This window comes from Scyliorhinus torazame, chromosome 7, assembly GCF_047496885.1.
Source record: "Scyliorhinus torazame isolate Kashiwa2021f chromosome 7, sScyTor2.1, whole genome shotgun sequence".
Classification (NCBI taxonomy): domain Eukaryota; kingdom Metazoa; phylum Chordata; class Chondrichthyes; order Carcharhiniformes; family Scyliorhinidae; genus Scyliorhinus; species Scyliorhinus torazame.
In genome coordinates, this window is record NC_092713.1 from 140307285 (window position 1) to 140332812 (window position 25528).

The 25528-nt window shown below is 51.7% G+C and overlaps 1 protein-coding gene across 1 annotated transcript in view; it reads right to left on the reverse strand.

The window, feature by feature from the left end:
- Positions 1–25528, reverse strand: part of LOC140426606 (ral guanine nucleotide dissociation stimulator-like 1) — a 409325-nt gene that overhangs the window by 357889 nt on the left and 25908 nt on the right. The window contains exon 4 of the mRNA XM_072511576.1: positions 3764–3838. Coding sequence (XP_072367677.1) covers positions 3764–3838 — 75 coding nt within the window. The remainder of the gene's footprint in view (positions 1–3763; positions 3839–25528) is intronic.

Sequence of the window (25528 nt, forward strand, 5' to 3'; positions counted from 1 at the left end):
GTCTAAACGTGACCAAACTGAAAACAAAATATTACTGGCTATTTCCTCTCCTCAAACCACAAGCCAACAGGCAGAATCAGAAATTATTCATGTTGAACTATAATGGTTCTGCCAAAATTGGGGGGTGGTAACATGATGACAATGACACTGGGCTAGTAATCCAGAGCCCAGCCTATTGCTCTGGAGCAATGAGTTCAAGTCCCAACATAGCAGTTGAGGGCATTTAAATCAATTAGTCCATAAATTTGGAATAAAATTCAGTTAGTAATGATGGCCATGAAACTACTGTTTTATTGTAAAAAACCCATCTGGTTCCTTAAGTGGATGAAATCTGTTGTTTTTACCTGATCTGGCCGACATGTGATTCCAGACCCAGAGCAATGTGGTTGACTCTTAAACTACCCTCCGAAATGTCCTAACAAGCCACGCAGTTGTATCAAACCACTGCACAACAGTCAAGTAAGATAAAGTTGGACAGACCACATGGCCTCGGACTAGGAAGTAGAAAAAACGAAGGCATACCGTGTCCAGTTAACCCTGTAAGATGCCTCTTACATCAGCTGGGCTTTTGCCAAAATTTACACGGTTGTCCCATAAACTTGTGGAACAACAAGCCTGATATACTCATAACCACCAGATCATACCTAACAGACAATGTCCCATATTTCTCTATCATCATCCCTGCTTATGTCTTATCGCACCAGCAGGGCAGACCGACCAGATGTGGCACAGTGGTGTGCAGTCAGGAGAGAATGGCTCTGAGAGCATCAAAGAATCCTGACAATGCGGGAAGGAGGCCATTCAGCCCATCGGGTCTGCATGGACCCTGTGAAAGAGGGCCCTTCCTAAGCCCACTCCCTCTCCCTACCCCCGTAACCCGACCTAAGCTACAAATCTTTGGACACTAACAAATCTTTGGACACTAAAGGGCAATTTAGCATGGTCAATCCACCTAACGTGCACTTCTTTGGGCTGTGGGAGGAAGCTGGACACCCAGAGGAAACACACGCAGACATGGGAAGAAAATGCAAACACCACACAGAGTCACCCAAGACTGGAATTGAACCCGGGTTCCTGGCGCTGTGAGGCTACGGTGCTAACCACTGTGCCGCCGTGCCACCCCAGGTCAAACATAAGGGGCGGAATTCTCCCCCCCCCCCCCCACGCCGGGTGGGAGAATCGCCCAGGCGCCGCGCGAGTCCCGCCACGTCATCCCGACGCCCGCACACGATTCTCCCACCCCCCCCCCAAACCGGCGCGGCGCGACTCACAGCTGGCCGCTGGGAGAATCGCCGTTTACCGTTGGTAATAGGCGAGCGGTGATTCTCCGGCCCGGATGGGCCCGAGCGGCCTGCCCAACACGACAGATTCCCGCCGGCGCCATCCACGCCTGGTTGCTGCCGGCGGGAACAGCGCGGGAACGCTGGGGGGGGCGGCCTGTGGGGGGGGCAAGGGGGGTTCCTGCACCGGGTGGGGGGCTCAAAAGGGGTCTGGCCCGAGATCGGTGCCCACTGATCGGCGGGCCGGCCTCTCTAAAGGAGGACCTCCTTTCCTCCGCTGCCCCGCAAGACCGATCCGCCATCTTGCGGGGCGGCCGCAGGGAGGACGGCAACCGCACATGTGCGGGTTGGCACCGGCCAACCCGCGCTGGCGCGGTTGACGTAATTTACGCAGTGCCGGTCGCGTCATTTAATCGGCGCCGATTTTACATGGTGCCAAGGCCCCGGCGCGCGTAAATGACGCGGCGCCGCTCCTAGCCCCCCGGGGGCGGGAGAATAGGGGGCTGGGAACGGCCTCCGACGCCGGAGTGAAACACTCCGGTTTTCACTCCGCCTTCGGGACTTAGTCTCCCGATGGAGAATTGCGCCCAAGGTCTGGTGTGTCTGTCCTGCCAGTGGATAAAACATAATCAGGGGCGGGATTCTCCTCCCTACCCAGCGGGGCGGGGGGTCCCGGCATGATGGAGTGGCGGGAACCACTCCGGCAACAGGCCGCCCCAAAGGTGCGGAAGTCTCCGCACCTTTCGGGGGCCAAGCCCTCACCTTGAGGGGCTAGGCCTTGCGCCGGAGTGGTTTACACTCCACCGGCTGGCGTGGAAGGCCGATGGCACCACGCCAGACAGGGCCGAAAGGACTTCGCCGGCCTACGTAAGTCCACGTATGCGCGGGAGCGTCAGCAGCTGCTGACGTCATCCCCGCGCATGCGCACGGGAGGGGGTCTCTTCCGCCTCCGCCATGGTGAAGACCATGGCGAAGGCGGAAGAAAAAGAGTGCCCCCACGGCACAGGCCCCGCCCGCGGATCGGTGGACCCCGATCGCGGCCAGGCCACCGTGGGGGCATCCCCCGGGGCCAGATCGGCCCACGCCCTCCCCCCCCCCCCAGGACCCCGGAGCCCGCCCGTGCCGCCTGCTCCGCCGGTAAGGTAGGTGGTTTATTCCACGCCGGCGGGTAGAGGGTTGACAGCGGTGGGACTTCGGCCCATTGCGGGCCGGAGAATCGCCGGGGGTGGGCCCGCTGACCAGCGTGGCGCGATTCCTGCCCCCGCCGAATCTCTGGTGGCGGAGAATTTGGGACACGGCGGGGGCTGGATTCACGCCAGCCCCGGCGATTCTCCAAACCAGCGGGGGGGGGGGGGGGGGGGGGGGGTTGGAGACTCCCACCCCAGGATAGTGATAGGGGAGAATGGAGTCTGTAAGTGAGTATGACTATGCCAGGCTTTTGCTTAACTAATTGACTCTCCCAATTTTGACACAAGTGCCTGGACGTTAGTGAGGCTGACCTTGAAGGGTCGACTCGGCAGGTTGCGCCTTTGTCGAATCTGTTGCCGAGGCCGATGTCGGGTGGCTGATCCAGGTTTATTCTTACTTGACATTTCCGTTACAATTTGGCGCAGCTCAATGCTAGAGGACCGTTAAGAATTTATCACATTGCTGTGATCTGTAATCGCATGTCGGCCAGACTGGGTAAGGATGGCAGATTTCTTCCACTGCAGGGGCTTATGAAATAGATTTTTTTTAACAATGGTTATGTAGTTTTGTACTACCATTTAGCACAGGGCTAAATCGCTGGCTTTGAAAGCAGACTAAGGCAGGCCAGTAACACGGTTCAATTCCCGTACCATCCTCTCCAAACAGACGCCAGAATGTGGCGACTAGGGGCTTTTCACAGTAACTTCATTTGAAGCCTACTTGTGACAATAAGCGATTTTCATTTCATTTCAAAACCAACTTTTTATTCCAAAGTTATCGAATTAACTGAGTTTAAATTCCTCCAGGTGCCATGCTGGGATTTGAACTCATGTGTCTGGAGCACTGTTCAGGCCTCTGGATTACTAGTCCAGTAACATTGCCACACAAATGTTTCCTTGTTCAACAAGGTTGATAAAATATTGTCACTTTACTTAGCAGGGTTTGCAACAAAGCACATTGAACGTTCCTTGGGGTACATGAGCAGGCATACGTAGAGCACCTCACTACTGACATGATGAAACAAGAAACATCCATGAACTGTCCAAAATTGGTTTGAGTAGATATGACTTATGTTGTCAAAACAAGCATGTAAAGGTCACTTTGTGTGTGTTCTTGAAGATTTGGTGCTCGGTTAAGAGCAAAGGACAGGTTTCAATGACTGTCCAGTCTCCTGAATGTTTGTTGTTTCATCATTTCAGTAATGACGATAAAAAATTAGTAACACTCCCATTACAGCAACATAAACTACACCGGTTTGATAAATCAGAAAACTTTACAACATTGAAATGGAATACCTCAGGCAGCTCTGGAGATTGGTTGGAACACCTGTCGATTTTCATACACATATTTCTCAAACACTTTACTGGGCTCTGAAAAGGAAAAAGAGATTGAAAATCAGGCATGTGTTTGAGATTAGTCGATGAGGGAATATATTAACTTGAAATATTGAAATACTGCTTTTCGTCTCTTTAGTATCACAGGGCCAAGTCTTCAATATCAGTAAAGTTGCCCAGGTGACCTTGGACAATGGAAGTCAGCAGGTCAAGCAGGGTTTATTGGACTGTAACATGAGTGGGTTTCCTGGACAGCATCTTGCTCCCTAACCCAGGGATGCCGAGACAAATTCCAGTACTTTCATTGCTGTTTTAGTGGGCAGTAGCTAACTCGGCAGACACGGGGCTTAGTCACCTTCACAGCCCCTCTCCCTTACTACCCTCCCTTACACCTCTGAAATGCCTTGCAATGCTTCAGTTAAAGGTGCTGAACAAGTGCAGGTTGTTGTGGCTCGCTGGATAACCCACCTGAGGCAGTGACATGGGTGGAAACACTCCAACATTTTATCTTTAAATAGAGAAAAAAACTGAAGCTCTATAATCGGCAATTACAACATCAGGATGTCCAAAGTGACATCCAATGAAGTATTTTGTGAAGGCACTCATACGCTGAAATATATAAAACAAATACGTTGGCAGCCAACGTATTCACAGCTACCCCAGGAGAGAATCCTGACTGAAAGGCAACAACAGTGTTGAGGGTTGAGTGAGAAGACACAGGGCGTGACCTAATGGCTTTGTTGCACCTGGTGCAGATCCGTGAGAGCTGGTTAGATCGCGGAAGAGGCCTAAATCGGGATCCATGCAAGGTGTCGATCGGTTTCCGATCTAACTGGCTAGCTCCTGTTGACGGTATCCGGATCCAGTCTAGATGTGGTGGGAAACCAATCATCACCAATTCAGGCCAATCTCCATATTGTTAACGGGATGGACCACCTATCTAATGGCCTCCCGTGATCTAACCGGTTATGCAGTGAGCGATCACGTGGGCGCCCTTTAGCACTCCGATTTAAAAACATGAAGCTGCCGCAATGGCTGCTATGGGAACGGAGGAGGTGTGTGGCCACCTTCAAAATCTGACCATCAGCCCGGAGGCACTAGAGCTGCTTTCCCAGAGCTTGGGTGGGGGGGAACCCCCAGTGGGGAGGGGGGGGGGCAGAGAAGTCCTTGTCAGGGGGATCGTCTGCCATCAGTGGAAGAGGGGGGGTGCACCCCTGGGCGAGCGGATGAAGGGGTCAGTGCCTCGGGGTCCAACATGCCCTTTCCACACCCCAGATAGTGTATACCTGCAACAGGGCCAATTTCAGCTGCTGCCATTCCATCCCGCTGAACACCCCCAGGACAGAGCCCTGTCCATGGTGAAATGGTAACGGTCCCTTTAACTCCCTCAGACGGTGGTGACTCTGGCTGCACACCTGAAGGCTATTGCTGATAGGGAATTGGCATTGGTAGTTACATGAGCACTTCACAGCTCCCAAATGGATTCCCATGGGTGTGCCATGCCGCAGACGAGTACTATTGCCTGGCACTCCAATCAGACTGTGAGGACTGGACACTTTGCGTGAACACTGGAGGCGCCAACTCCGCAGAGGCAGCAGCCAACAATCAAACACCCAAGAGCTGGGCCTCAGCACTGGGGATATCCCCGTGGCCAGAGGGTGGTGTGTGGAGCGGGGAGGGAACTTGAGCTGGTTCCAGTAATGTTCCAGGCAGATGTCTGGGGTCAGGGTCCCTGCTGTGGCCAGGGGCACTTGTGCAGGGTGGATCCCCCCAGCACAACTGGCTTGTTGGATGGCACCCTGAGAGATGGCAGGGAATGTAAGCATGGGAAAGGCTTGGGGAACCCGAAGGTCCTGGGGTGGAAACCATAACTGATTATTAGTCTCACACCCTCTCCAATTCCTTACAGATACCACATGACGGATGCGATTGTGGCCCCGCAGTATTTGCCCTCGTGGTGCTGGTGGCAGGCAAGGCGGTCACATGCCAGAGAAGGCCGCAGCGTCAACGGAGGCTCGAAGCAGCAGCCCCATGTGCAGGGGCCCCACATCCTGAGGACACAGCCACCAATCAGGCCGGGGAGAGACCCAGAGGGGGAGACCAGTGGCAGCCTAAGGTGTACAGGCATTGTTTGAGGAGATGTCGGACAGCATGTGCTGCAGGAGGCTCCATCTCAACAAGGGGACAGTGCGGTACCTGTGCTATGTCCTTGCAGACTTGGCGCTTCGTGGAGGAGGAGGATACCCTCTCCCGGTTACCATCAAGGTCACCGCATCCCTGAACCTTTATACTTCGGGTTCATTCCATGGTTCGAGTGGGGACTTGTGCGACATATCCCTACGACAGCCCACAATTGCTTCCATGAAGCCACAGATGCCCTGTTTGCCCAGGCAGCTGATTATATAAACTTTGACAAGGATCAAGCCCATCACGATGCCCAGGTAGCAGGATTCTCCGCCATCGCCGGGATGCCCCAGGTCCAGGGGATAATAGATGGCACGCTTGTTGCCATGCGCACACCATTTTGAGGGCCCTTCATTTACAGGAAGTGGTTCCACTCCCTGAACATTCAACTTGTGTGCAACCACCACCTCAAGATCCTGCACATGTGTGCACGTTTCCCAGGGAGTGTACACAACAGCTACATCCTGGAGCAGTCAGAGATCCCTGGCGTCATTCAGTGACACCCCAGAGTGATCGGTTGCCTCTTGCAAGATAAGGGGTACCCACTGAGGTCCTGGCTGATGCCAGTAAGGAGGCTGGAGACCCATGCGGAGACCTGATATAACGAGGACCAATGTAGCCACTTGGGCTATCATTGAGCGGTGCATCGGACTGCTGAAAATACCGTTCTGATGCCCCAACTGTTCCAGTGTGCACTGCAGTGCACCACCCTGAGGGTCGTCCGCTTTGTAGTGATCTGCTGTGCCTCCATAACCTGGCACAGCAGCGGGGTGACGTGTTGGAGGTGAAGGAAGAGGAAACACGTGGCCTTGCCTGAGGCGGACGATGATAAAGCAGGTAAGCAGGCGCTGTTCGACAAGCCCAGTGGGATCTGTGGGAGCAGCCGGAGGCTGGAGGATTGGTGGCACCAGCGAGGGTCCAGCATGCCGAAGGACAAGGGAGGCCCTCATTCTCATCCACTTCTCATAGGACGCGACTTTGTCTGTGATCTCAACCCTCCCTCCTTCCTAACCACCCCTCCCCACTTCCAAACTACCTCTCCCTCCATCCCCCAACCATTCCCACGCCCACCCAAAAAACACACAATTCTAGGGTGATGTACCCGTGTCGACACTGTCAACAGGTCAATATTCAAGGCAGGAGAGTGAGGATAAACCACTCTGAGCTGAGCACTGGCGCACCTCAATCTATGCTGACTCCTGTCTGGCTGCTGACAGGGCGCACACAATCATTGTATGCCTTGGGGGAGGGGTCCAGTGGAGGGCAGAGGGCAATGGGGGGTCGGCGGTGCAGGTCGGCATGTAGTGTGAAATGACAGAGGCTTCACATGTCTCAGGTGTAACGTGTTTAATTGTGTACAATTCTGACCCTAACTGACCCCAGCTACTGATCGTGCCGCCACCTCCCCCTCACCACCCCCCCCCCCCCCCCCCCCCCCACCCCCTTCCCAGTGACCTCTCAGTGATCCTCAAACTGCTTAGCCCTTCAGGCTCTGCCGCCACATCTAGGTTTGACCCCAGGATGCACATATCAGAGGTGGTCGCAGCCTGCTGCCTCTCGCGTCCTGTGGCCTTTGATGCCCTTGACGGCGTCCTCTGGTGGCCGGAGAACCTCACCATGCCACCCTGCTCTGCCCACTGACCTTGAGATGTGCCGCTGTCAGGAGGGTTGGGAGGGGCGTGGAGCTGAAGACCCTGTTGTTTCCCTGTAGGGAGCCTTCGGGTTGGCGTCCGGCGCTCCCTCCTCCCAGACGATGCCCAGAAGGCCCTGGGGATCGCCTTGGGACGGAGAAGCAGCTTGAATAAGCTCTAAAGGCCCCTACGTCATCTGGCTCTGCCAGCCCTAGCAGCTCCCAATTCTCTGCACCGTGGTGTCCACGCCCTCAGCAGTGCCCCTCTGTGACCACTCCACACTCTGCAGTGCCTCACCAAAGCCCACTTGCATCTGGTACACGCCCCTCAGCAACTGGGACATGCTGTAGAGTGCCTAGGCAATGGCCATGTGAGATTGGGACATGCTCCGCTGCACCTTGGCATGGTCCGCCTGCGCCTGGGACACGGTCCTCAGTCACTGGCTCATGCACTGGAACCACTTAGCAATTCTCACTGCGTGAGGTTCACGTCCCCCAGTGGCTGGGGCATTCAGCCGTGGCTGCCACCGACTGAGCGACGCCTTGGACAACTCCACTCATGGTGCTGACGTTCAGCTCCAGGCTCTCCACTGCAGTCACTACCCTGGCAGTGTGGGCCTCGGTGCCACACTTTGCCGGCACTAACTCCTGTGCCCGCAACCTTTTGGAGTCCTTCAATCGGTTATGGACCCACTGGAGTGCATCTGACATCCCCCTCTGAATCTCACGGCTAGCATCAGCTTCGGGATAACTTTGGCTCAGCATCAGACAAGGACCCAGCTGAGGTCCAGCAGACCTCCGACTGCTGTCTCCCCCTGGACATTCCTTCTTCTGGCTGAGATGTATCATCAACTGTGTGGTGCTCTTCAGATTTTGCCCCAGAAGTCTGTCCACTACTTTCACCCACTGAGGTGGGTGTCTCTGTGCTGGTGGTGGATGGGGGTGGCAGCTGTGTCGTCTCAATGGTGGCATCCTTGGAACTCTCCTCCGAGGTGTTCTCTTAGACAGTGGGGAGTGGGGGGGCACTAGGATGGGCTGGCGAGACAGTTATTTCCGACATGAAGCCCGTGGGGCATCATTACCAGCCATAATTGGTGTTAGATACCAGTCGCGATGTTGCCGAGTCAGCTGCCAGGAAGCACCTGCCAATTCTTTACTCACTACCACACTTAGTGCTCCTGGCAGGTCATGCCCATTAACTGTAGGCAACAGCATTCCCAAGAGCAATATTGCAAAAGCATGACATTTGCGACTAACTGGATTAAGTGATTCATTGCCCTCTGACTCCATGGCTAGATTCTTTCTGGCTGTGCAATTATTGTAATAATTCAAATGTGTGTCTTAGGTGGGTTTTCAATAAACGCACAACTTGAAGAGGGTAGTGTATTTTATGCTGAGCAAATGCCCCATAGCCTACTGTTCAGTGTTTATATGCTGCTATTGGTGCTCAAATTGTACAAAGCACACAATTCCAACTCGCAATGAAGTACTAGCACCACCTGGTGATATGAGAGCGAGCGGCCACTTCTTCAACACATTGGTATCTGTTGCATTGGAAGACCCAGTCTCCAACAAAATGCAAGTAATCTCGTACTGTGCTCACAATGTATTCCTGGAATAATAAGGAATTAAGCAGTTTGGCCGCTCCAATAGAAGTGCTTTAAATAAATCTATTGTGTTCAACTGCACATACTGATGTTAAAATGTTATCATCTTTTTTATTCATTTATGGGATGTGGGCATCGCTGGTTGGGCCAGAATTTATTGCCCATCCCTCATTGCCCTTCAGAAGGTGCTGGTGAGTTGCCTTCTTGAACTTCTGCACTCCTTGCGGTGTAGGTACACCCACTGTGCTATAAGGGAGGGAGTTCCATAGAATCATAGAATTTACAGTGCAGAAGGAGGCCATTCGGCCCATCGAGTCTGCACCGGCTCTTGGAAAGAGCACCCTACCCAAGGTCAACACCCTCACCCTATCCCCATAACCCAGTAACCCCACCCAACACTAAGGGCAATTTTGGACACTAAGGGCAATTTATCATGGCCAATCCACCTAACCTGCACATCTTTGGATTGTGGGAGGAAACCCACGCACACACGGGGAGGATGTGCAGACTCCGCACAGACAGTGACCCAAGCCAGAATCGAACCTGGGACCCTGGAGCTGTGAAGCAATTGTGCTACCCACAATGCTACCTGCTGCCCAAAGGATGTTGCACCAGCGATCTTTATGAACCAATGTCACCCACTCTACAAATATGAACACACACCCCTACAAACAACTGATAATTTCGACAATTAAACCGTTTTCAAAATCTGTTCTTGGGATCTGTGTCAATGCCACATTTCTTGCTCCTTGCTGGTTGCTTTGTTACAACTAATGTTATCAAATTTTGTCTCTACCAAGACATTACACCTTTTAATTTGCTCCCAAAATGTTCAAGCGATTGTTCTGCACCTTCTGCTGAGAATTTAAACAATATGTAGAATGGAAGAAGGGTGAGCGAGCAGCTCTCTTAAGCAGCCCCACATGGTGACAAACAACCTCAATACTGGAAGCTAGAATGTTGAGTGCCACAGTCTGAAGTGCAGCATTGCTTGATCAACATTGCAGCATGCTTCACCGTGAAATGACAAGATGTGGAGATGCCGGCGTTGGACTGCGGTGAGCACAGTAAGAGGTTTTACAACACCAGGTTAAAGTCCAACAGGTTTGTTTCGATGTCACTAGCTTTCGGAGCGCTGCTCCTTCATCAGGTGAATGAAGAGGTATGTTCCAGAAACATATATATAGACAGATTCAAAGATGCCAGACAATGCTTGGAATGCGAGCATTAGCAGGTGATTAAATCTTTACAGATCCAGAGATGGGGTAACCCCAGGTTAAAGAGGTGTGAATTGTGTCAAGTCAGGACAGTTGGTAGGATTTCGCAGGCCAGATGGTGGCCTGCAGACGCTGCGACAACGAATGAACGGACATCGTGCAACAATCACCAGGCAGGAATGTTCCCTTCCAGTCGGGGAACACTTCAGCAGTCAAGGGAATTCAGCCTCTGATCTCCGGGTAAGCATTCTCCAAGGCGGCCTTCAGGACGCGCGACAACGCAGAATTGCCGAGCAGAAGCTTATAGCCAAGTTCCGCACATATGAGTGCGGCCTCAACCGGGACCTGGGATTCATGTCGCATTACATTCATCTCCCACCATCTGGCCTGCGAAATCCTACCAACTGTCCTGGCTTGACACAATTCACACCTCTTTAACCTGGGGTTACCCCATCTCTGGATCTGTAAAGATTTAATCACCTGCTAATGCTCGCATTCCAAGCATTGTCTGGCCTCTTTGAATCTGTCTATATTTATGTTTCTGGAACATACCTCTTCATTCACCTGAGGAAGGAGCAGCGCTCCGAAAGCTAGTGACATCGAAACAAACCCGTTGGACTTTAACCTGGTGTTGTGAAACGTCTTACTATGAAATGACAAAACATGGCACTGCAACCATATTTGGATAATTTACAAACTGCAGAGATCATAACCATTTCAAAAAAAGTCTTGCCTAAAAGCAGCTGTAACATTTTAGCAGCTTTGGAAACTCTGCAAGACAGTGTGCCAGTGGAATACTCTGAAGCATTTCCTGATCCACTATATTAATAGGTAAGGGCAGAATTCTATCCGTGCTGGCATCAGTGATGCCACTCATGTCAACGCATGTCCGTCATCCACCATCCTTTGCACTTATCTCTCCATGCCAAGTCAACTAGCATCCTTTGACCGTTCCGTGACAGCTTTGACAATTCTCTAATAAATTTGACAGTTCCTTGAAAGTGACAGTTCCGTGACCGTTGTTTGACAACTTTGAAAGTTCTTTGAAAGAATTGACAGTTCTTTGACAGCATGAATCATTGCATTTATGCACGTTTTATGCATAATCATGTTTACTTTTAACCATCCCAAATAATACCTTACCCCCTCCCAAATTATGCAATACCTCCCCAAAAGGGTGCCTTAACTCCCCCAAAGTGTCCTGTAGTCAGATCTAAAGGGATACCTTGGCTATCTAATTGAATCCTCCAATGTCAGACCTCCATTTACCTGGTCTAATCTGAATACTTTGGATTTCACACTCTTGGCCTACCAAATTCTCACTTCAGTGGTGGCAGCCGGTGAATTAAATGGGCAGCTACCACCGTAAATCATGCTTGCATGAATGCCCGCTTGACTCCAGCCCAACCCCTGCGAAAATGGAGCATGCTGTGTTCGGAAACGATATTTAGAAGTTCCGGCCATTTCCTGGATTTTCGCCAAAACAGAAATCATGTTTATTGTGGTGAAAGTCTGGGCCTGGTGTCCACACGTGGCATAGTAGCCTGCCCCAGTTTACATCTGGGGAGGGGAGAAAACTATAAAACATGGGGAAGGTCTAAGGCCACTTTCACAGCTATAAATTTGCATGAGTTCCAAGAAATGTGGCACAGCTGTTAGCAATCTTAGCTTTTCGTCAGAAGTTTGCTGATCAAGCCCCCAGCAAATCCAGTTACAAACACAACACCAAAATTAGTCCTTCAGTACGGTACTAAAGGAGTGTTACCTTGTCAGAGGCATTGTCTTTCGGATGAGGCATTAAACTGGATGTCCTGGATGACCTCATGGATGAATACAAAAGATCTCATGGCACTATTTTGACAGATAGCAGCAGAGTTATCACCACTGTCCTAGAAAACATTTGCCTCTCAATCAACATCAACAATAGATTATCTGGTCGTTATCACATTGCTCTGTGGCTGGTGTCTTTTCTACAATAGCGATGTTGGCTGGAAATGGTTTTGGGACATTCTGAGGTCCATTTATTTTAAGAAGAATGAATCCTTTTACATTTTCTTTAAAAAAAAAGCAACTTGGATGATTGTCAACTCAGGGCCGCGACGGATGTTAAAAAGAGTATGGATAGTAAATGCTCAAATGAACTGGTGGCTAACCAGGAAATGATTACTTAACCTTTTTGGACCAATAAATCACATATCAAACTCCCATGCTGGGCAGAAGAGTCACTTTAAATATGGGGAACATGCTAACAACATGTCTCGCACACACCTATCGTACAGCAGTGGAGGTTCGAGTGTGCTGCCTATTTAGAGCAGATCACTGAAGTAAATTATTTAAAATAAAGTTCTGAGAGCAATTGGGTAGGAAGTGAAAAGGAGGAGGAAGGTTTGTCTCCACTCACCATTCTTGAGGGTCAGGAGAGTCAAAGGGATTTCTGGCTTTCCCCAGCTCTGTTCCACCAGTCCACCAACACCTCTCCCACCAGAGCTCCCTAGGTTGCTATCCTCTCTTCCACGTGAACCTCGCCCATCACCCCAACTGTCAACCCTTTGGTTTATTGGTCTTGTGTCTCCCGCTCGGTCCATCACCCCTACTTCCAGCCTCTCGAGTCACAATTCCTGCCTCTCCCACAGAGTGCCAAGCTAAAGTTTCCTGCTGTTGGTGTCCCCTCCCAGTCACCAACCTGACTGTCAATTTGACCAATTGCCATGCAAAAAATGGATCTAAAAAAGAATGTTAGAGATCCTGCCATTAAAGTTTGACAGATCCTTCATGCCCCAGGACTGTGGGAGGAAACTGGAGCACCCAGGAGCACATGCAGTGGGTTTCTTCCGGATGCTCCGGTTTCCTCCCACAGTCCAAAGATGTGCAGGTTAGGTGGATTGGCCATTCTAAATTGCCCTTAGTATCCAAAAAAGGTCAGGTGAGGTTGCTGGGTTATGGGGATGGGGTGGAGGTGTGGGCTTAAGTGGGGTGCTCTTTCCAAGGGCCGGTGCAGACACGATGGGACGAATGGCCTCCTCCTGCACCGTAATTTCTATGATTCTATGTCTGCTGTTCTTGTCATTCTAGACAGTAGAGGTCACAGATTTGAAAGGTGCTGTTGAAGGCGCTTTGGTGAGGTGCTGCAGTGCATCTTGTAAATGGTACACACTGCCGCCATTGTGCGTTTGTGGAGGAGGAAGGGAATGTTTGTGGAAGGGATGCCACTCAAGCGGGCTGCTTTGTCCTGGATGGTGTCGAGCTCTTTGAGTGTTGATGGAGCTGCATTTATCCATGCACGTGGGGAGTATTCCATTACACTCCTGACTTCTACATTGTAGATGATGGACAGACTTTAGAGAGTCAGGAGAGGAGTTACTCGCTACAGAATTCCCAGCCTCTGACATGCTTTTGTTGCCACTGTATTTTTATGGCCAGTCGAGCTCAGTTTCTGGGAAATGGCAACCCGCAGGATACTAATAATAATCGCTTAATGTCACAAGTAGACTTCAATGAAGTTACTGTGAAAAGCCCCAAGTCGTCACATTCCAGCGCCTGTTCGGGGAGGCCGGTACGGGATTTTGTTACTGATTTCAGCAACTTATTTTGGCAAATAAATTAATCCCAATTCGCTCTGGTGCCCCAACCTAATTTGGTGTCAGAACCTAACTTTATCATCGTGACTGAAATCAGTATTATAAGTTTATGTTTGCTGCATTGTGTGTTAAGCTCAACCCAGAAAGAAAGGGTCTATCATTTACTTTGTTGTTTAGACAAAGCACTGCTAGATATAACGCTCTTCTTGTTTATATATCATCGCACTTCAATCTAGTGAGACAAATTATAGCAAAATAAATTGACGTTTTTCAGCCACCCTGACAATCCTAGTGAAGGAAATGATGGGAAATCCATACACTTCACCAAAAAACACAACCATTACGTTTTTGCAATATATTTGTAAAATAAAGGCTACCAGCTGTCAATACATTGCCTTTGACCTTTACAACGCGTGAAGTATTTTGCTCTTCCCTGTTCCTTCCTCTCTCACACTATTCATCATTCTTTCCATCTGTTGTGCCATGCAAGTAGCAGCCTGTCAACTCTCTTGCTCAGCTTTCCTTCTTCATAATCACCCTTTTAATTGCTCTCAAATCAATTTGTTTGATACAAACGCTTAGCTTTCCAAATAACAGCCTCATGGCATCCTCCCTGGTGATCCAAAGCTTTCAAAGGGGATGTCCAGAAACCTGGTTCTGTGCAGCATTTTGAGATGGGGGCCGGGGGAGTAAAACTCGATGGACAGTCTGGGCTTCTTCCCACGCTACCTGGGGTTCATCATAATCCCTCCACCCTCGGATCTCCTGCTTCATCCCTCCCTTCCCACTCACTGCATGGTGCAACAGAAGAAGAGCCAATGCCCACTATGGGAGGTTCTGCCCTCCAGTGTCTCAAATCCTTTTAAATGCTCATAGAACCTGCCAAAAAATATACATAATCCAACGGGGCGAGTCGCTGTCCCCACTCCATAAATATACACAGCGCTAAATCAAAACTGCTGTGTTTTTGATGGCGCATTGAACAGATGGAGTAATTAAGCAATCAACAGGGATGAAGGAAAGCTTTGAAGCTTAATAGTATTCAAAGCGAAGCCTGATGGGTGTGTTGAAGTTAAATATGCAGAGGAGAATATCAATTATGCTATGATCATTCAAGTTAAAAATTCAGAAAGTATATATCCACAGGAACATTGCTTTTCTTGTTTTAACAGTCATAATACCACAACATGCTTGCAGTGAACAGAAGGATTGCCGAGCAGATGACATGTTATTTTCCTGTATCGGGTCCAGGAAGTGGTTTGAAAATCTGGTTTGAATTTGGAATTTGTTTACTGAAGGTTGTTAGGGAGAACACATGGGAGAGCAGATGGAAGGTGGCCAACAAATGGAACACCATTCAAGGTCTATCATTAACCCCAATTAAAAGGTGGAAACAGTCCTCAGCAGCTTGTGGTTCTCAAAAGTAATTTCATTTAGGGTATTTTTTTGTTTATATGAATAGAAAAGGTACCAAAACCAGAGCAGTCGGACTTCTGGTGACGAGGATGTGCTGACAGTAGCACATCAGGTGGCTCTCCCCTTATGAACCCGAAAATAGGCTCTTTCACCCGAAATAGCCCGCTAATACGAAGAAAAAAAATATCCCCTCACTTCAACCACCATCAGCGCGAAGGGAGATGCTGAACGACAGCCACTCCAGAGGCTCTGTAGAAGCAAGGGGCAAGATTCTCCGACCCCCCCCCCCGCCGGGTCGGAGAATCGCCGGGGGCTGGCGTGAATCCCGCCCCCGCTGGTTGTCGAAGTCTCCGGCGCCGGATATTCAGCGGGGGCGGGAATCGCGCCGCGCCGGTTGGCGGGCCCCCCGCTCGATTCTCCGGCCCGGATGGGCCGAAGTCCCGCCGCTAAAATTCCGGTCCCGCCGGCGTAAATTAAACCACCTACCTTACCGGTGGGACAAGGCGGCGCGGGCGGGCTCCGGGGTCCTGGAGGGGGCGCGGGGCGATCTGGCCCCGGGGGTGCCCCCACGGTGGCCTGGCCCGCGAGCGGGGTCCACCAATCCGCGGGCGGGCCTGTGCCGTGGGGGCACTCTTTCCCTTCCGCCTTCGCCACTCCCTCCACTGCGCATGCGCGGGAATGCCGTCAGCGGCCGCTGACGCTCCCATGCATGCGCCACACGGAGATGTCATTTCCGCACTAGCTGGCGGGGCACCAAAGGACTTTTCCGCCAACTGGCGGGGCGGAAATTCGTCCGGCGCCGACCTAGCCCCTCACGGTTGGGGCTCGGCCCCCAAAGATGCGGAGCATTCCGCACCTTTGGGGCGGCGCGATGCCCATCTGATTTGCGCCATTTTGGGCGCCAGTCGGCGGACATCGCGCCGTTTCCGGAGAATTTCGCCCCAGAAGTGGAAAAAGGACTTCCGGTGGCAGCTATGAAGGAGTAAGTCGCACATTTGGTGGCTCACGCTCGATTGGACTTTTGGACCTTTCCCCCCGATTTTTTACCGGAATTGATTTGAAAAATTGATGACTGAGGCAATTGTGTACTGGATTCCCACATCGGTGCATGGAGAGGAGGACTAGAAGTGCTTGTAAAGGCAGAAACAGTAGGACAGAGAATGCTTAGGCTGAAGCGGCACCGGGAGTAAGCATGGCAGAGGACCGGACTTCTAGCTTGTCGACCCAGCGGTCAATGGAGCAGCTGATGCAAGTTATTCAGGAAGGCTTCGCCAAGCAGAAGCAGGACTGCTTGGACCCGATTAAAGAGGCAATTGCACGGCTGGAGCTTAGATTGGATGCCCAAGATCAGGTGATCCAGAAAGTAGAGAAGGCACTGGCTGAGCAGGGGGAACATCAAACAGCGGTGGAGTTGGAGGTGGGGATGCTGAGAGACCAGCAGAAAAGACTCCTGGAGAAGGTGGAGGACCTAGAGAACAGGTCCCGCCGGCAGAGCCTGAGAATCGTTGGGCTCCCGGAGGGGTCCGAAGGAGCGGACGCTGGGGCATACATAGCGGCCATGTTCAAGAAGCTGCTGGGAGATGGGACATTCCCCCGACCCTTGGAGGTGGACAGGGCTCACAGAGCACTCACGAGGAAGCCGTGAATGGGAGACCCCCCGAGTGCAATGGTGGTGATATTCCACAGGTATTTGGATTAGGAGCGTATTCTACAGTATCCTGCGGATCTACCAGGATCTGAGGTGGCCAGGAGAAGTGCGGGGTTTAATCAGATCAGGTCAACTCCTTTCAAGAAAAAGGTGAAGTTCGGGCTGTTGTATCTGGCTCGCCTCTGGGTCACATACGAGGAGCAACATTTTTATTTCGAATCGCCTGAGGAAGTGCTGGATTTTGCGAAAAGGAAAGGGCTGGTGTTGGACTGAGAACTTTGAACTCTGCTACAACAGGGCAGCACGGTAGCACAAGTGATTAGCACTGTGGCTTCACAGCGCCAGGGTCCCAGGTTCGATTCCCCGCTGGGTCACTGTCTGTGCGGAGTTTGCACGTTCTCCCCGTGTCCGCGTGGGTTTCCTCCGGGTGCTCCGGTTTCCTCCCACAGTCCAAAGACGTGCAGGTTAGGTGGATTGGCCATGATAAATTACCCGTAGTGTCCATAAGGGTTGGGAGGGGTTATTGGGTTGCGGGGATAAGGTGGAAGTGAGGGATTAATGTGGGTCGGTGCAGACTCGCTGGGCCGAATGGCCTCCTTCTGCACTGTATGTTCTATGTAATTCTATGTAACGGTTATTTAAAAAAAAAGAGAGTTTCTTAGTTTTCGTTTTGCGGACGTTATTTGTAATGCCTGCCGTATTGATCTTGGGCTAGTTGCAGAGCTGAGTGAGTTAAAGTTTATATTTGCACTGTTGGGGGATGGAGGTGTGTTTGTTCAGATGCTGGATCCTTTGCTTGGCCTTTTCTTTGTTCCCAGGCGGACAGGACAGAGACGGACCGCCTAGTAAAGGAGATACTGTGGGTCGATAGGAGGTATGCGGATACCCAGAGGCAGGACTTTTAAGGGAACGGCAGAGGCTACAGGCGGAGTTTGGCTTGTTACCCACAGGGAAGGTGGTAGAGCAGCTGAGAAAGGCGAGGTGGGAGATCTGTGAGCATGGGCAGAAGGCCAGCAGAATGCTTGCACAGCAGCTTAGAAAGAGGGAGGCAGCCAGGAAGATAGGGAAAGTAAAGGATGGAGATGGGAACCTGGTGGGAGACTCAGCATGGGTGAGTCAGGCGTTTAAGGAGTTTTATAGTAGGCTGTATAGGTCGGAACCCCCACCGGGGCCGGAGGGAATGAAGCACTTCCTAGGGGGGCTGAATTTCCCGAAGGTGGTCGGGGAGCTGGTAGAAGGGCTGAGGGCCCCGATCGGGATCGAAGAGATAGCGGAGGGGCTGAAGGCCATGCAGTCGGGTAAAGCCCCGGGGCCGGATGCGTACCGAGCGGAGTTCTATAAAAAGTTCGCTGGGATATCGGGGCCGCTGCCGATGAGGACATTCAATGAAGCAAAGGAGAGAGGGATGCTCCCCCCGACGATGTCACAGGCCACGATCTCGCTGATCCTGAAGCGGGACAAGGATCCAGAGCTGTGCGGGTCTTACAGACCGATATCTCCATTGAGTGTGGACGCCAAACTACTGGCCAAAACTTTGTCCTCTAGGATTGAAGACTGTGTTCCGGACGTGATTGGGGAGGACCAGGCGGTGTTTGTTAAGGGAAGGCAGTTGGTGGCCAATGTAAGAAGGCTGCTAAATGCGATCATGATGCCCCCAGAAGGTAGGGAGGTGGAGGTAGTGGTCGCAATGGACGCAGAGAAGGCTTTTGATCAAGTAGAATTGGAATATTTGTGGGAGGTACTGGGACGATTCAGATTTAGGCGGGGCTTTATTGACTGGGGCAGGCTGCTGCATCAGGCTCCTGTGGCAAGTGTACGGACGAACAGGACAATATTGGACTATTTTAGGCTACATCGGGGAACGAGACAGAGATGCCCCCTCTCCCCATTGTTGTTCGCGTTAGCTTGAGAGCTGTTGCAATTGCACTAAGAGCCTCTAGGGGCTGGAAGGGGCTGGCCCGGGGACGAGTGAAACACAGAGTCTCGCTTTACGCAGACAACCTGCTCCTGTATGTATCGGACCCAGCAGAGTATTTGGGCGAAATCATGGGGCTTCTGGGGGAATTTGGTCGGTTTTCGGGGTACAAACGAAATATAGGGAAAAGCGAGATGTTTGCGATCCAGGCAAGGGGACAGGAGAGGAGACTGGGTTAACTGCCGTTTAGAGTGGTAGGGGGAAACTTTAGGTATCTAGGCATCCAGGTGGCGCGGGAATGGGAACGGCTGCACAAACTTAATCTGGCCCGTCTGGTGGACCAAATGAAGGATGATTTTCGGAGGTGGGACGCGCTCCCGTTGTCACTAGCTGGGAGGGTCCAGATGGTGAAGATGACGGTCCTCCCGAGATTCCTGTTCATGTTCCAGCGTCTCCCCATCTTTATTCCGCAGTCCTTTTTTAAATGGGTTAACAAAGTTATCACCGGCTTTGTATGGGCGGGTAAGACCCCGCGAGTAAAAAAGGGGATGATTGAGCGGAGCCGGGGGAGGGTGGGCCGGCGCTGCCAAGCTTCAGTAACAATTATTGGGCGGCGAATTTAGCCATGATTAGGAAGTGGGTGGTGGGGGGGAGGGTCTTCATGGGAGCATATGGAAGCGGCCTCATGTAAGGGCACCCGCTTGGGGGTGCTAATAACGGTGCCTTTGCCGTTCCCGCCAGCACGGTACTCCACCAGCCCCGTGGTGGTGGCGGCCCTGAGAGTCTGGGGTGGCAGTGGAGGAGGCATGTGGGAGCGGAGGGAGCATCAGTCTGGTCTCCAATTTGTAATAATCACCGGTTTACCCCTGGAAGATTGGACGGGGGGTTTAGGAGATGGCAGAGGACAGGAATTGAGAGGATGGGGGATATCTTTATAGAGGGGAGCTTTCCTAGCTTGAGGGAGCTGGAGGAGAAATTTGGATTGACGAGGGGAAATAAATTCAGGTACCTGCAGGTGCGGGACCTCCTACATAGTCAGGAGTCAATCTTCCCGCTCCTACCACTAAGGGGGATACAGGATAGGGTAGTTTCCAGAGAGTGGGTGGGAGAAGGGAAGGTCTCTGATATCTATAAGGAACTCATGGGGTCAGAGGGCATGCAGACTGAGGAGCTGAAGCGCAAATGGGAAGAGGAGTTAGGAGGAGAGATAGAGGATGGTCCCTGGCGGATGCGTTGAATAGAGTCAACGCGTCCACAACATGTGCCAGGCTCAGCCTGATACAGCTTAAGGTCGTGCACCGGGCTAACATGACAGTGGCCCAGATGAGCAGGTTCTTTGGGGTAGAAGATAGATGCGCAAGGTGTTTGGGGGGGACCAGCAAACCATGTCCACGTGTTTTGGACATGCCCAATGCTCAGGGAATTCTGGCAGAGGTTTGCAGACGTCATGTCCACGGTGTTATAAACAAGGGTGGCACCGAGTCCAGAGGTGGCGATTTTTGGAGTGTCGGACGAAACGAGAATCCAGGAGGAGAAAGAGGCGGACGTTCTGGCCTTTGCTTCCCTGGTAGCCCGGAGACGGATATTATTAGCTTGGAGGGACTCAAAGCGACCGAAGTCGGAGACCTGGCTATCGGACATGGCTAGCTTTCTCTGGTTGGAGAAAATCAAGTTCGCCTTGAGAGGGTCAATGTTAGGGTTCGCCCGGAGGTGGCAACCGTTCGTCCACTTCTTTGCAGAAAATTAATCGTCAACAGAAAGGGGGGGGGTTAGTCTCGCTTAGAGTAGGGGGTTAATAATGGTGGGACCTGTAAGGGAGGAAGCAGGCTTGTTGCACTGTGTTTATAGACTCATGTATATTGTTTATCTTATCATTGTTGTAAAACCAAAAGTACCTCAATAAAATTGTTTATTAAAAAAAAGAAGTGGAAAAAGCCAGAAGAAGCAAATGGCCGAGTCGGCAGACGCACAAGGCGTCAAAACCCAGGCCTCGTCAGAGCGAGAAGGACCAACCCTCCGCACAAGGAGACCCCCTCACCAGGGGGTTGTTGGAGGATGTTTCTCTCAAGGGAACTGAGAGAACACAGAGGAGATGAAAACCGACATCCAGGGTGTGGTCAGGGTGGTGGTCGCGGAAGCTCTGGCGACCATGCAGTTGGCCCTGGATGAGGCGGAGAGATGGCTGGAAGCCTGGGAAAGCACCATAAAGGCGATAGAGAAGGCCTCAACAGACCAGGGTGACCGGATCGCCGGCCTGGAAAAGAGAATATCGAGGTCGGTCGCGATACAGGGGAGTCTGAAAGGAAAGATTGAGGATCAGGAAAACCGATCGAGACGTGAAAACTTACAGATTGTGGGATTGTCAGAGGGAATCGAAGGTAGGAACCCCACAGACTATGTGGCGCAAATCTGGTGTGACGGGATAGCTTCCCCAACCCACCAGAAACTACGGAGCCCACCGGTTGCTTCATCCAAAACCCAAAGTAGGGGAACAGCCGAGGGTGAAAATCGCTAAAATGCACCGGTTCCAAGACTGGGAAAGAATCCTGCGTTGGGCAAGGTAAACAAAGAACTGTAAATGGGAAGGTCACCGGATCAGGATCTACCAGGACATTGGGGCTGACCTGGCCAAGCACCGGGCAGAGTTTAACAGGGCGAAGACAGCCCTGTACAAAAGCGGGGTCAGGTTTGCGATGCTGCACCCAGCCAAAATCTGGGTCGCATTCCAGGGCAGAGAACACTTCTTCATGGCCTCTGTGCATGAGGACAAGTTTGTCCTGGAGAACGGGCTGGAGAAACGGCAGCAGAGACAGCGGTGAAAAGATCATCCGAAGATACTTTATTCATTTATTCACTAAATATTAACCAAGTCGATGAACACTTTGCGTGGGACTGCACTGCTTAATTCTAGGGGACAGGAAGTGAAATAGAGGAATGAAAGAGCGAGGGCAGAAGAGCACAGGAAAGGGTGAGGAGATTGACAGGTAGGGAGCTCAGTGAACAGGTGACAGGAGGACACATAACCATCCCCGGGAAAACTAACGGGGAAGCTAGCACCGGGAAGCGTGAGGGAAAGAGAGGCCATGGCGCAGCTCCCGCAAGGGAGTGAGCGCCTGGCGAAGGTGGAGGGGTAGGCATCAGCAACAAGGGGATGACTAGGGGACTAAACAGAGCGAAAGGAACTGAAAAGGTGGGGGAGGGGACAGCTCCTGGGACAGGAGGGGAGGACGCGGCGGAGAAAGTACCATAGGTGGAACATAGGAACAAAGATAGTAAGAGCATTAGGCTGGCTGCAACAGGCCACGTGTGGCGACTTGGAACACAAAGGCTCTGCAAGCAACCACTTTGGAGGGTCCCTGGGCAAAGGAAACCCCGGAATGCAGGGGCTCACTCACATGGCATACACACAGCAGGGGCCAGGCCTCATGGGGAGAAGGGTGACCGTGGCCATTTTGGACAGCCTACTAATAAAGGAAAACCCCGGAGTGCAGGGGTGCATCCAACAGGTAAGTATGGTTGATCCTGCAGGAGGGGCGGGGCACGACAAAAAACCCTCACCAGGATAGTCACCTGGAACATCAGGAGACATAACGCCCAGTGAAAAGATCGAGATTCTTCGCCCACCTGGAAAGTATGAAAGCCGACATAGTCTTCCTCCAAGAGACGCACCTGAGGGTGAAGGACCAATTGCGGGTAAGTAAGGGCTGGGTGGGACAGACCTACCATTCCTACTACGGTATGAGGGCCAGGGGGTAGCCATACTGCTAAATAAGAAGACAATGTTTACTGTGATGAGGACGGTTGCGGACCCAGGGGGGGCGGTACGTCATGGTCAATGATATCCTAGACCGGGCACCGGTAGACCTGGTTAAGGTGTATACGCCCAACTGGGACGCCATTTATAGAGAGGACCATGGTGGAATGAAAGAGTGAGCACAGCAGAGCCATCCAGGAAGCATGGAAAACGTACAGACCTGCAGGTGAGAGTGAAACAACGCGGCCCCAAAGCCCCTCTGCCGAGCTTACTCCTCGCTAATGTCCAATCTCTGGAAAACAAGCTGGACGAACTTAAAGCCAAACTCATTATTCAAAACGAACTAAGGGACTGCTATGTGCTCTGCTTCACGGAGACATAGCGCACTCCTGCTTCACCGGACTGTGCCCTACAACCAGGGGGCTTCTCAATCCACCGAATGGACCGTACAGCGGCCTCAGGCAAGGCAAGGGGAGGTGGGGTCTGCCTCCTAATCAACACCCCCTGGTGCCTAAATGTAGCAACACTGGCGAGTGTTTGCTCCCCAGACCTAGAATACCTGACGCTAAAATGCCGCCCCTTCTACTTTCCGCGGGAGTTCAGCTCCGTTATCCTGACGGCAGTTTACATTCCACCCCATGCGAATGTGAAAATCGCACTGGTCGAAATATTCACCACCACAAATAGCCTTGAAACGAAACATCCCGAGGCCTTGTTCATTGTAGCTGGGGACTTCAATCAGGCCAAGCTCAAGAGCATACTACCAAGTTCCCATCAACACGTCACCTGTTGCACCAGAGGCCCAAACATCCTGGATCATTGCTACACAAATATCAAACATGCCTACCATTCTATCGCCCGCCCACACTTTGGCAAATCTGACCACAAGGCTGTGCTCCTGCCCCCGGCTGATAAGCAAAAACTGAAGCGGGTGAATCCGCCAAAGAAAGTCATGCATTGTTGGTCTGAGGAATCGGATGATCTCCTACGGGACTGCTTAGAGTCAATGGATTGGTCAGTATTTAAAAATTCTGCAATCAGCCTGAACGAGTACGCCACTACAGGAACTTACTTCATTAGTATCATAGTATCATAGAATTTACAGTGCAGAAGGAGGCCATTCGGCCCATCGAGTCTGCACCGGCCCTTGGAAAGAGCACCCTACCCAAGGTCCACACCTCCACCCTATCCCCATAACCCAGTAACCCCACCCAACACTAAGGGCAATTTTGGACACAAAGGGCAATTTAGCATGGCCAATCCACCTAACCTGCACATCTTTGGACTGTGGGAGGAAACCGGAGCACCTGGAGGCAACCCACGCACACACGGGGAGGATGTGCAGACTCCGCACAGACAGTGACCCAAGCCGGAATCGAACCTGGGACCCTGGAGCTGTGAAGCAATTGTGCTATCCACAATGCTATCGTGCTGCCCCAAGTGCGTGTAGTAAGTGTGCAGAAGACTGTGTCTCAAAGAAGCAAATCTGCGTGTTTCCCAACCGGAAACCCTGGATGAACAGGGATATTCACTGCTTGCTGAAGTCTAGGTCTGAGGCTTTCAAGTCAGGCGACCCTAACCTATACAAGAAAGCCAGGTATGATCTAAGGAGATCCATCAAAGATGCCAAAAGACAGTATCGGACCAAGCTCGAGTCCCAGGCTAGCCACACAAGGTCTGCAAGACATAACGAGCTACATAAGGCATGTAAAATCACCGGCTCCAATGCACCCCTCCCTGATGGGCTCAATGCATTCTGTGCACGTTTTGAACAAGAGGTCAGCGAGAGCACGCCCTCCACCCCAGAAGCCTCGGATGAACTTGTATCTGAGATCACCACTGCAGACGTCAGAGCAGCCTTCTCGAAGGTCAACCCACGGATGGCCACTGGCCCGGATGGGGTACCAGGACAGGCACTCAGGTCTTGCGCGGATCAGCTGGCGGGGGTATTTGCAGACATCTTCAACCTCTCTTGACAACAATCTGAGGTCCCTATCTGCTTCAAGAAGACGACCATCATCCCTGTACCAAAAGAAAGCCACGCAGCGTGCCTTAATGACTATCGTCCAGTGACACTGACATCCATCATCATGAAGTACTTCTAAAGGTTAGTCATGGCACGAATCAACTCCAGCCTCCCGGATTGCCTTGAGCCACTACAGTTCGCCTACCGCTGCAACAGGTCCACAGCAGACGCCATCTCCATGGCCCTGCACTCTACCCTGGAACACCTAGATAACAAAGACACCTATGTCAGACTCCTATTTATCGACGACAGCTCAGCTTTCAACACCATCATTCCTACGAAACTCATCTCCAAACTCCGTGGCCTTGGCCTCGGATCCTCGCTCTGTGACTGGATCCTGAACTTTCTAACCCACAGGCCACAATCAGTAAGGATAGGCAACAACACCTCCTCCGTGATCATCCTCAACACCGGTGCCCCATAAGGCCGTGTCCTCAGCCCCCTACTATACTCCTTGTACACCTATGTCTGTGTGGCCAAATTCCCCTCCAACTCGATTTTCAAATTTGCTGATGACACCACAGTGTCACAGTGGGTCGGATTTCAAACAATGACGAGACAGAGTACAGGAATGAGATAGAGAATCTGGTGAACTGGTGCGACAACAATAATCTCTCCCTCAATGTCAACAAAACTAAGGAGATTGTCATCGACTTCAGAAAGCGTAGTGGAGAACATGCCCCTGTCTACATCAATGGGAACAAAGTAGAAAGGGTCAAAAGCTTCAAGTCTTTAGGTGTACAGATCACCA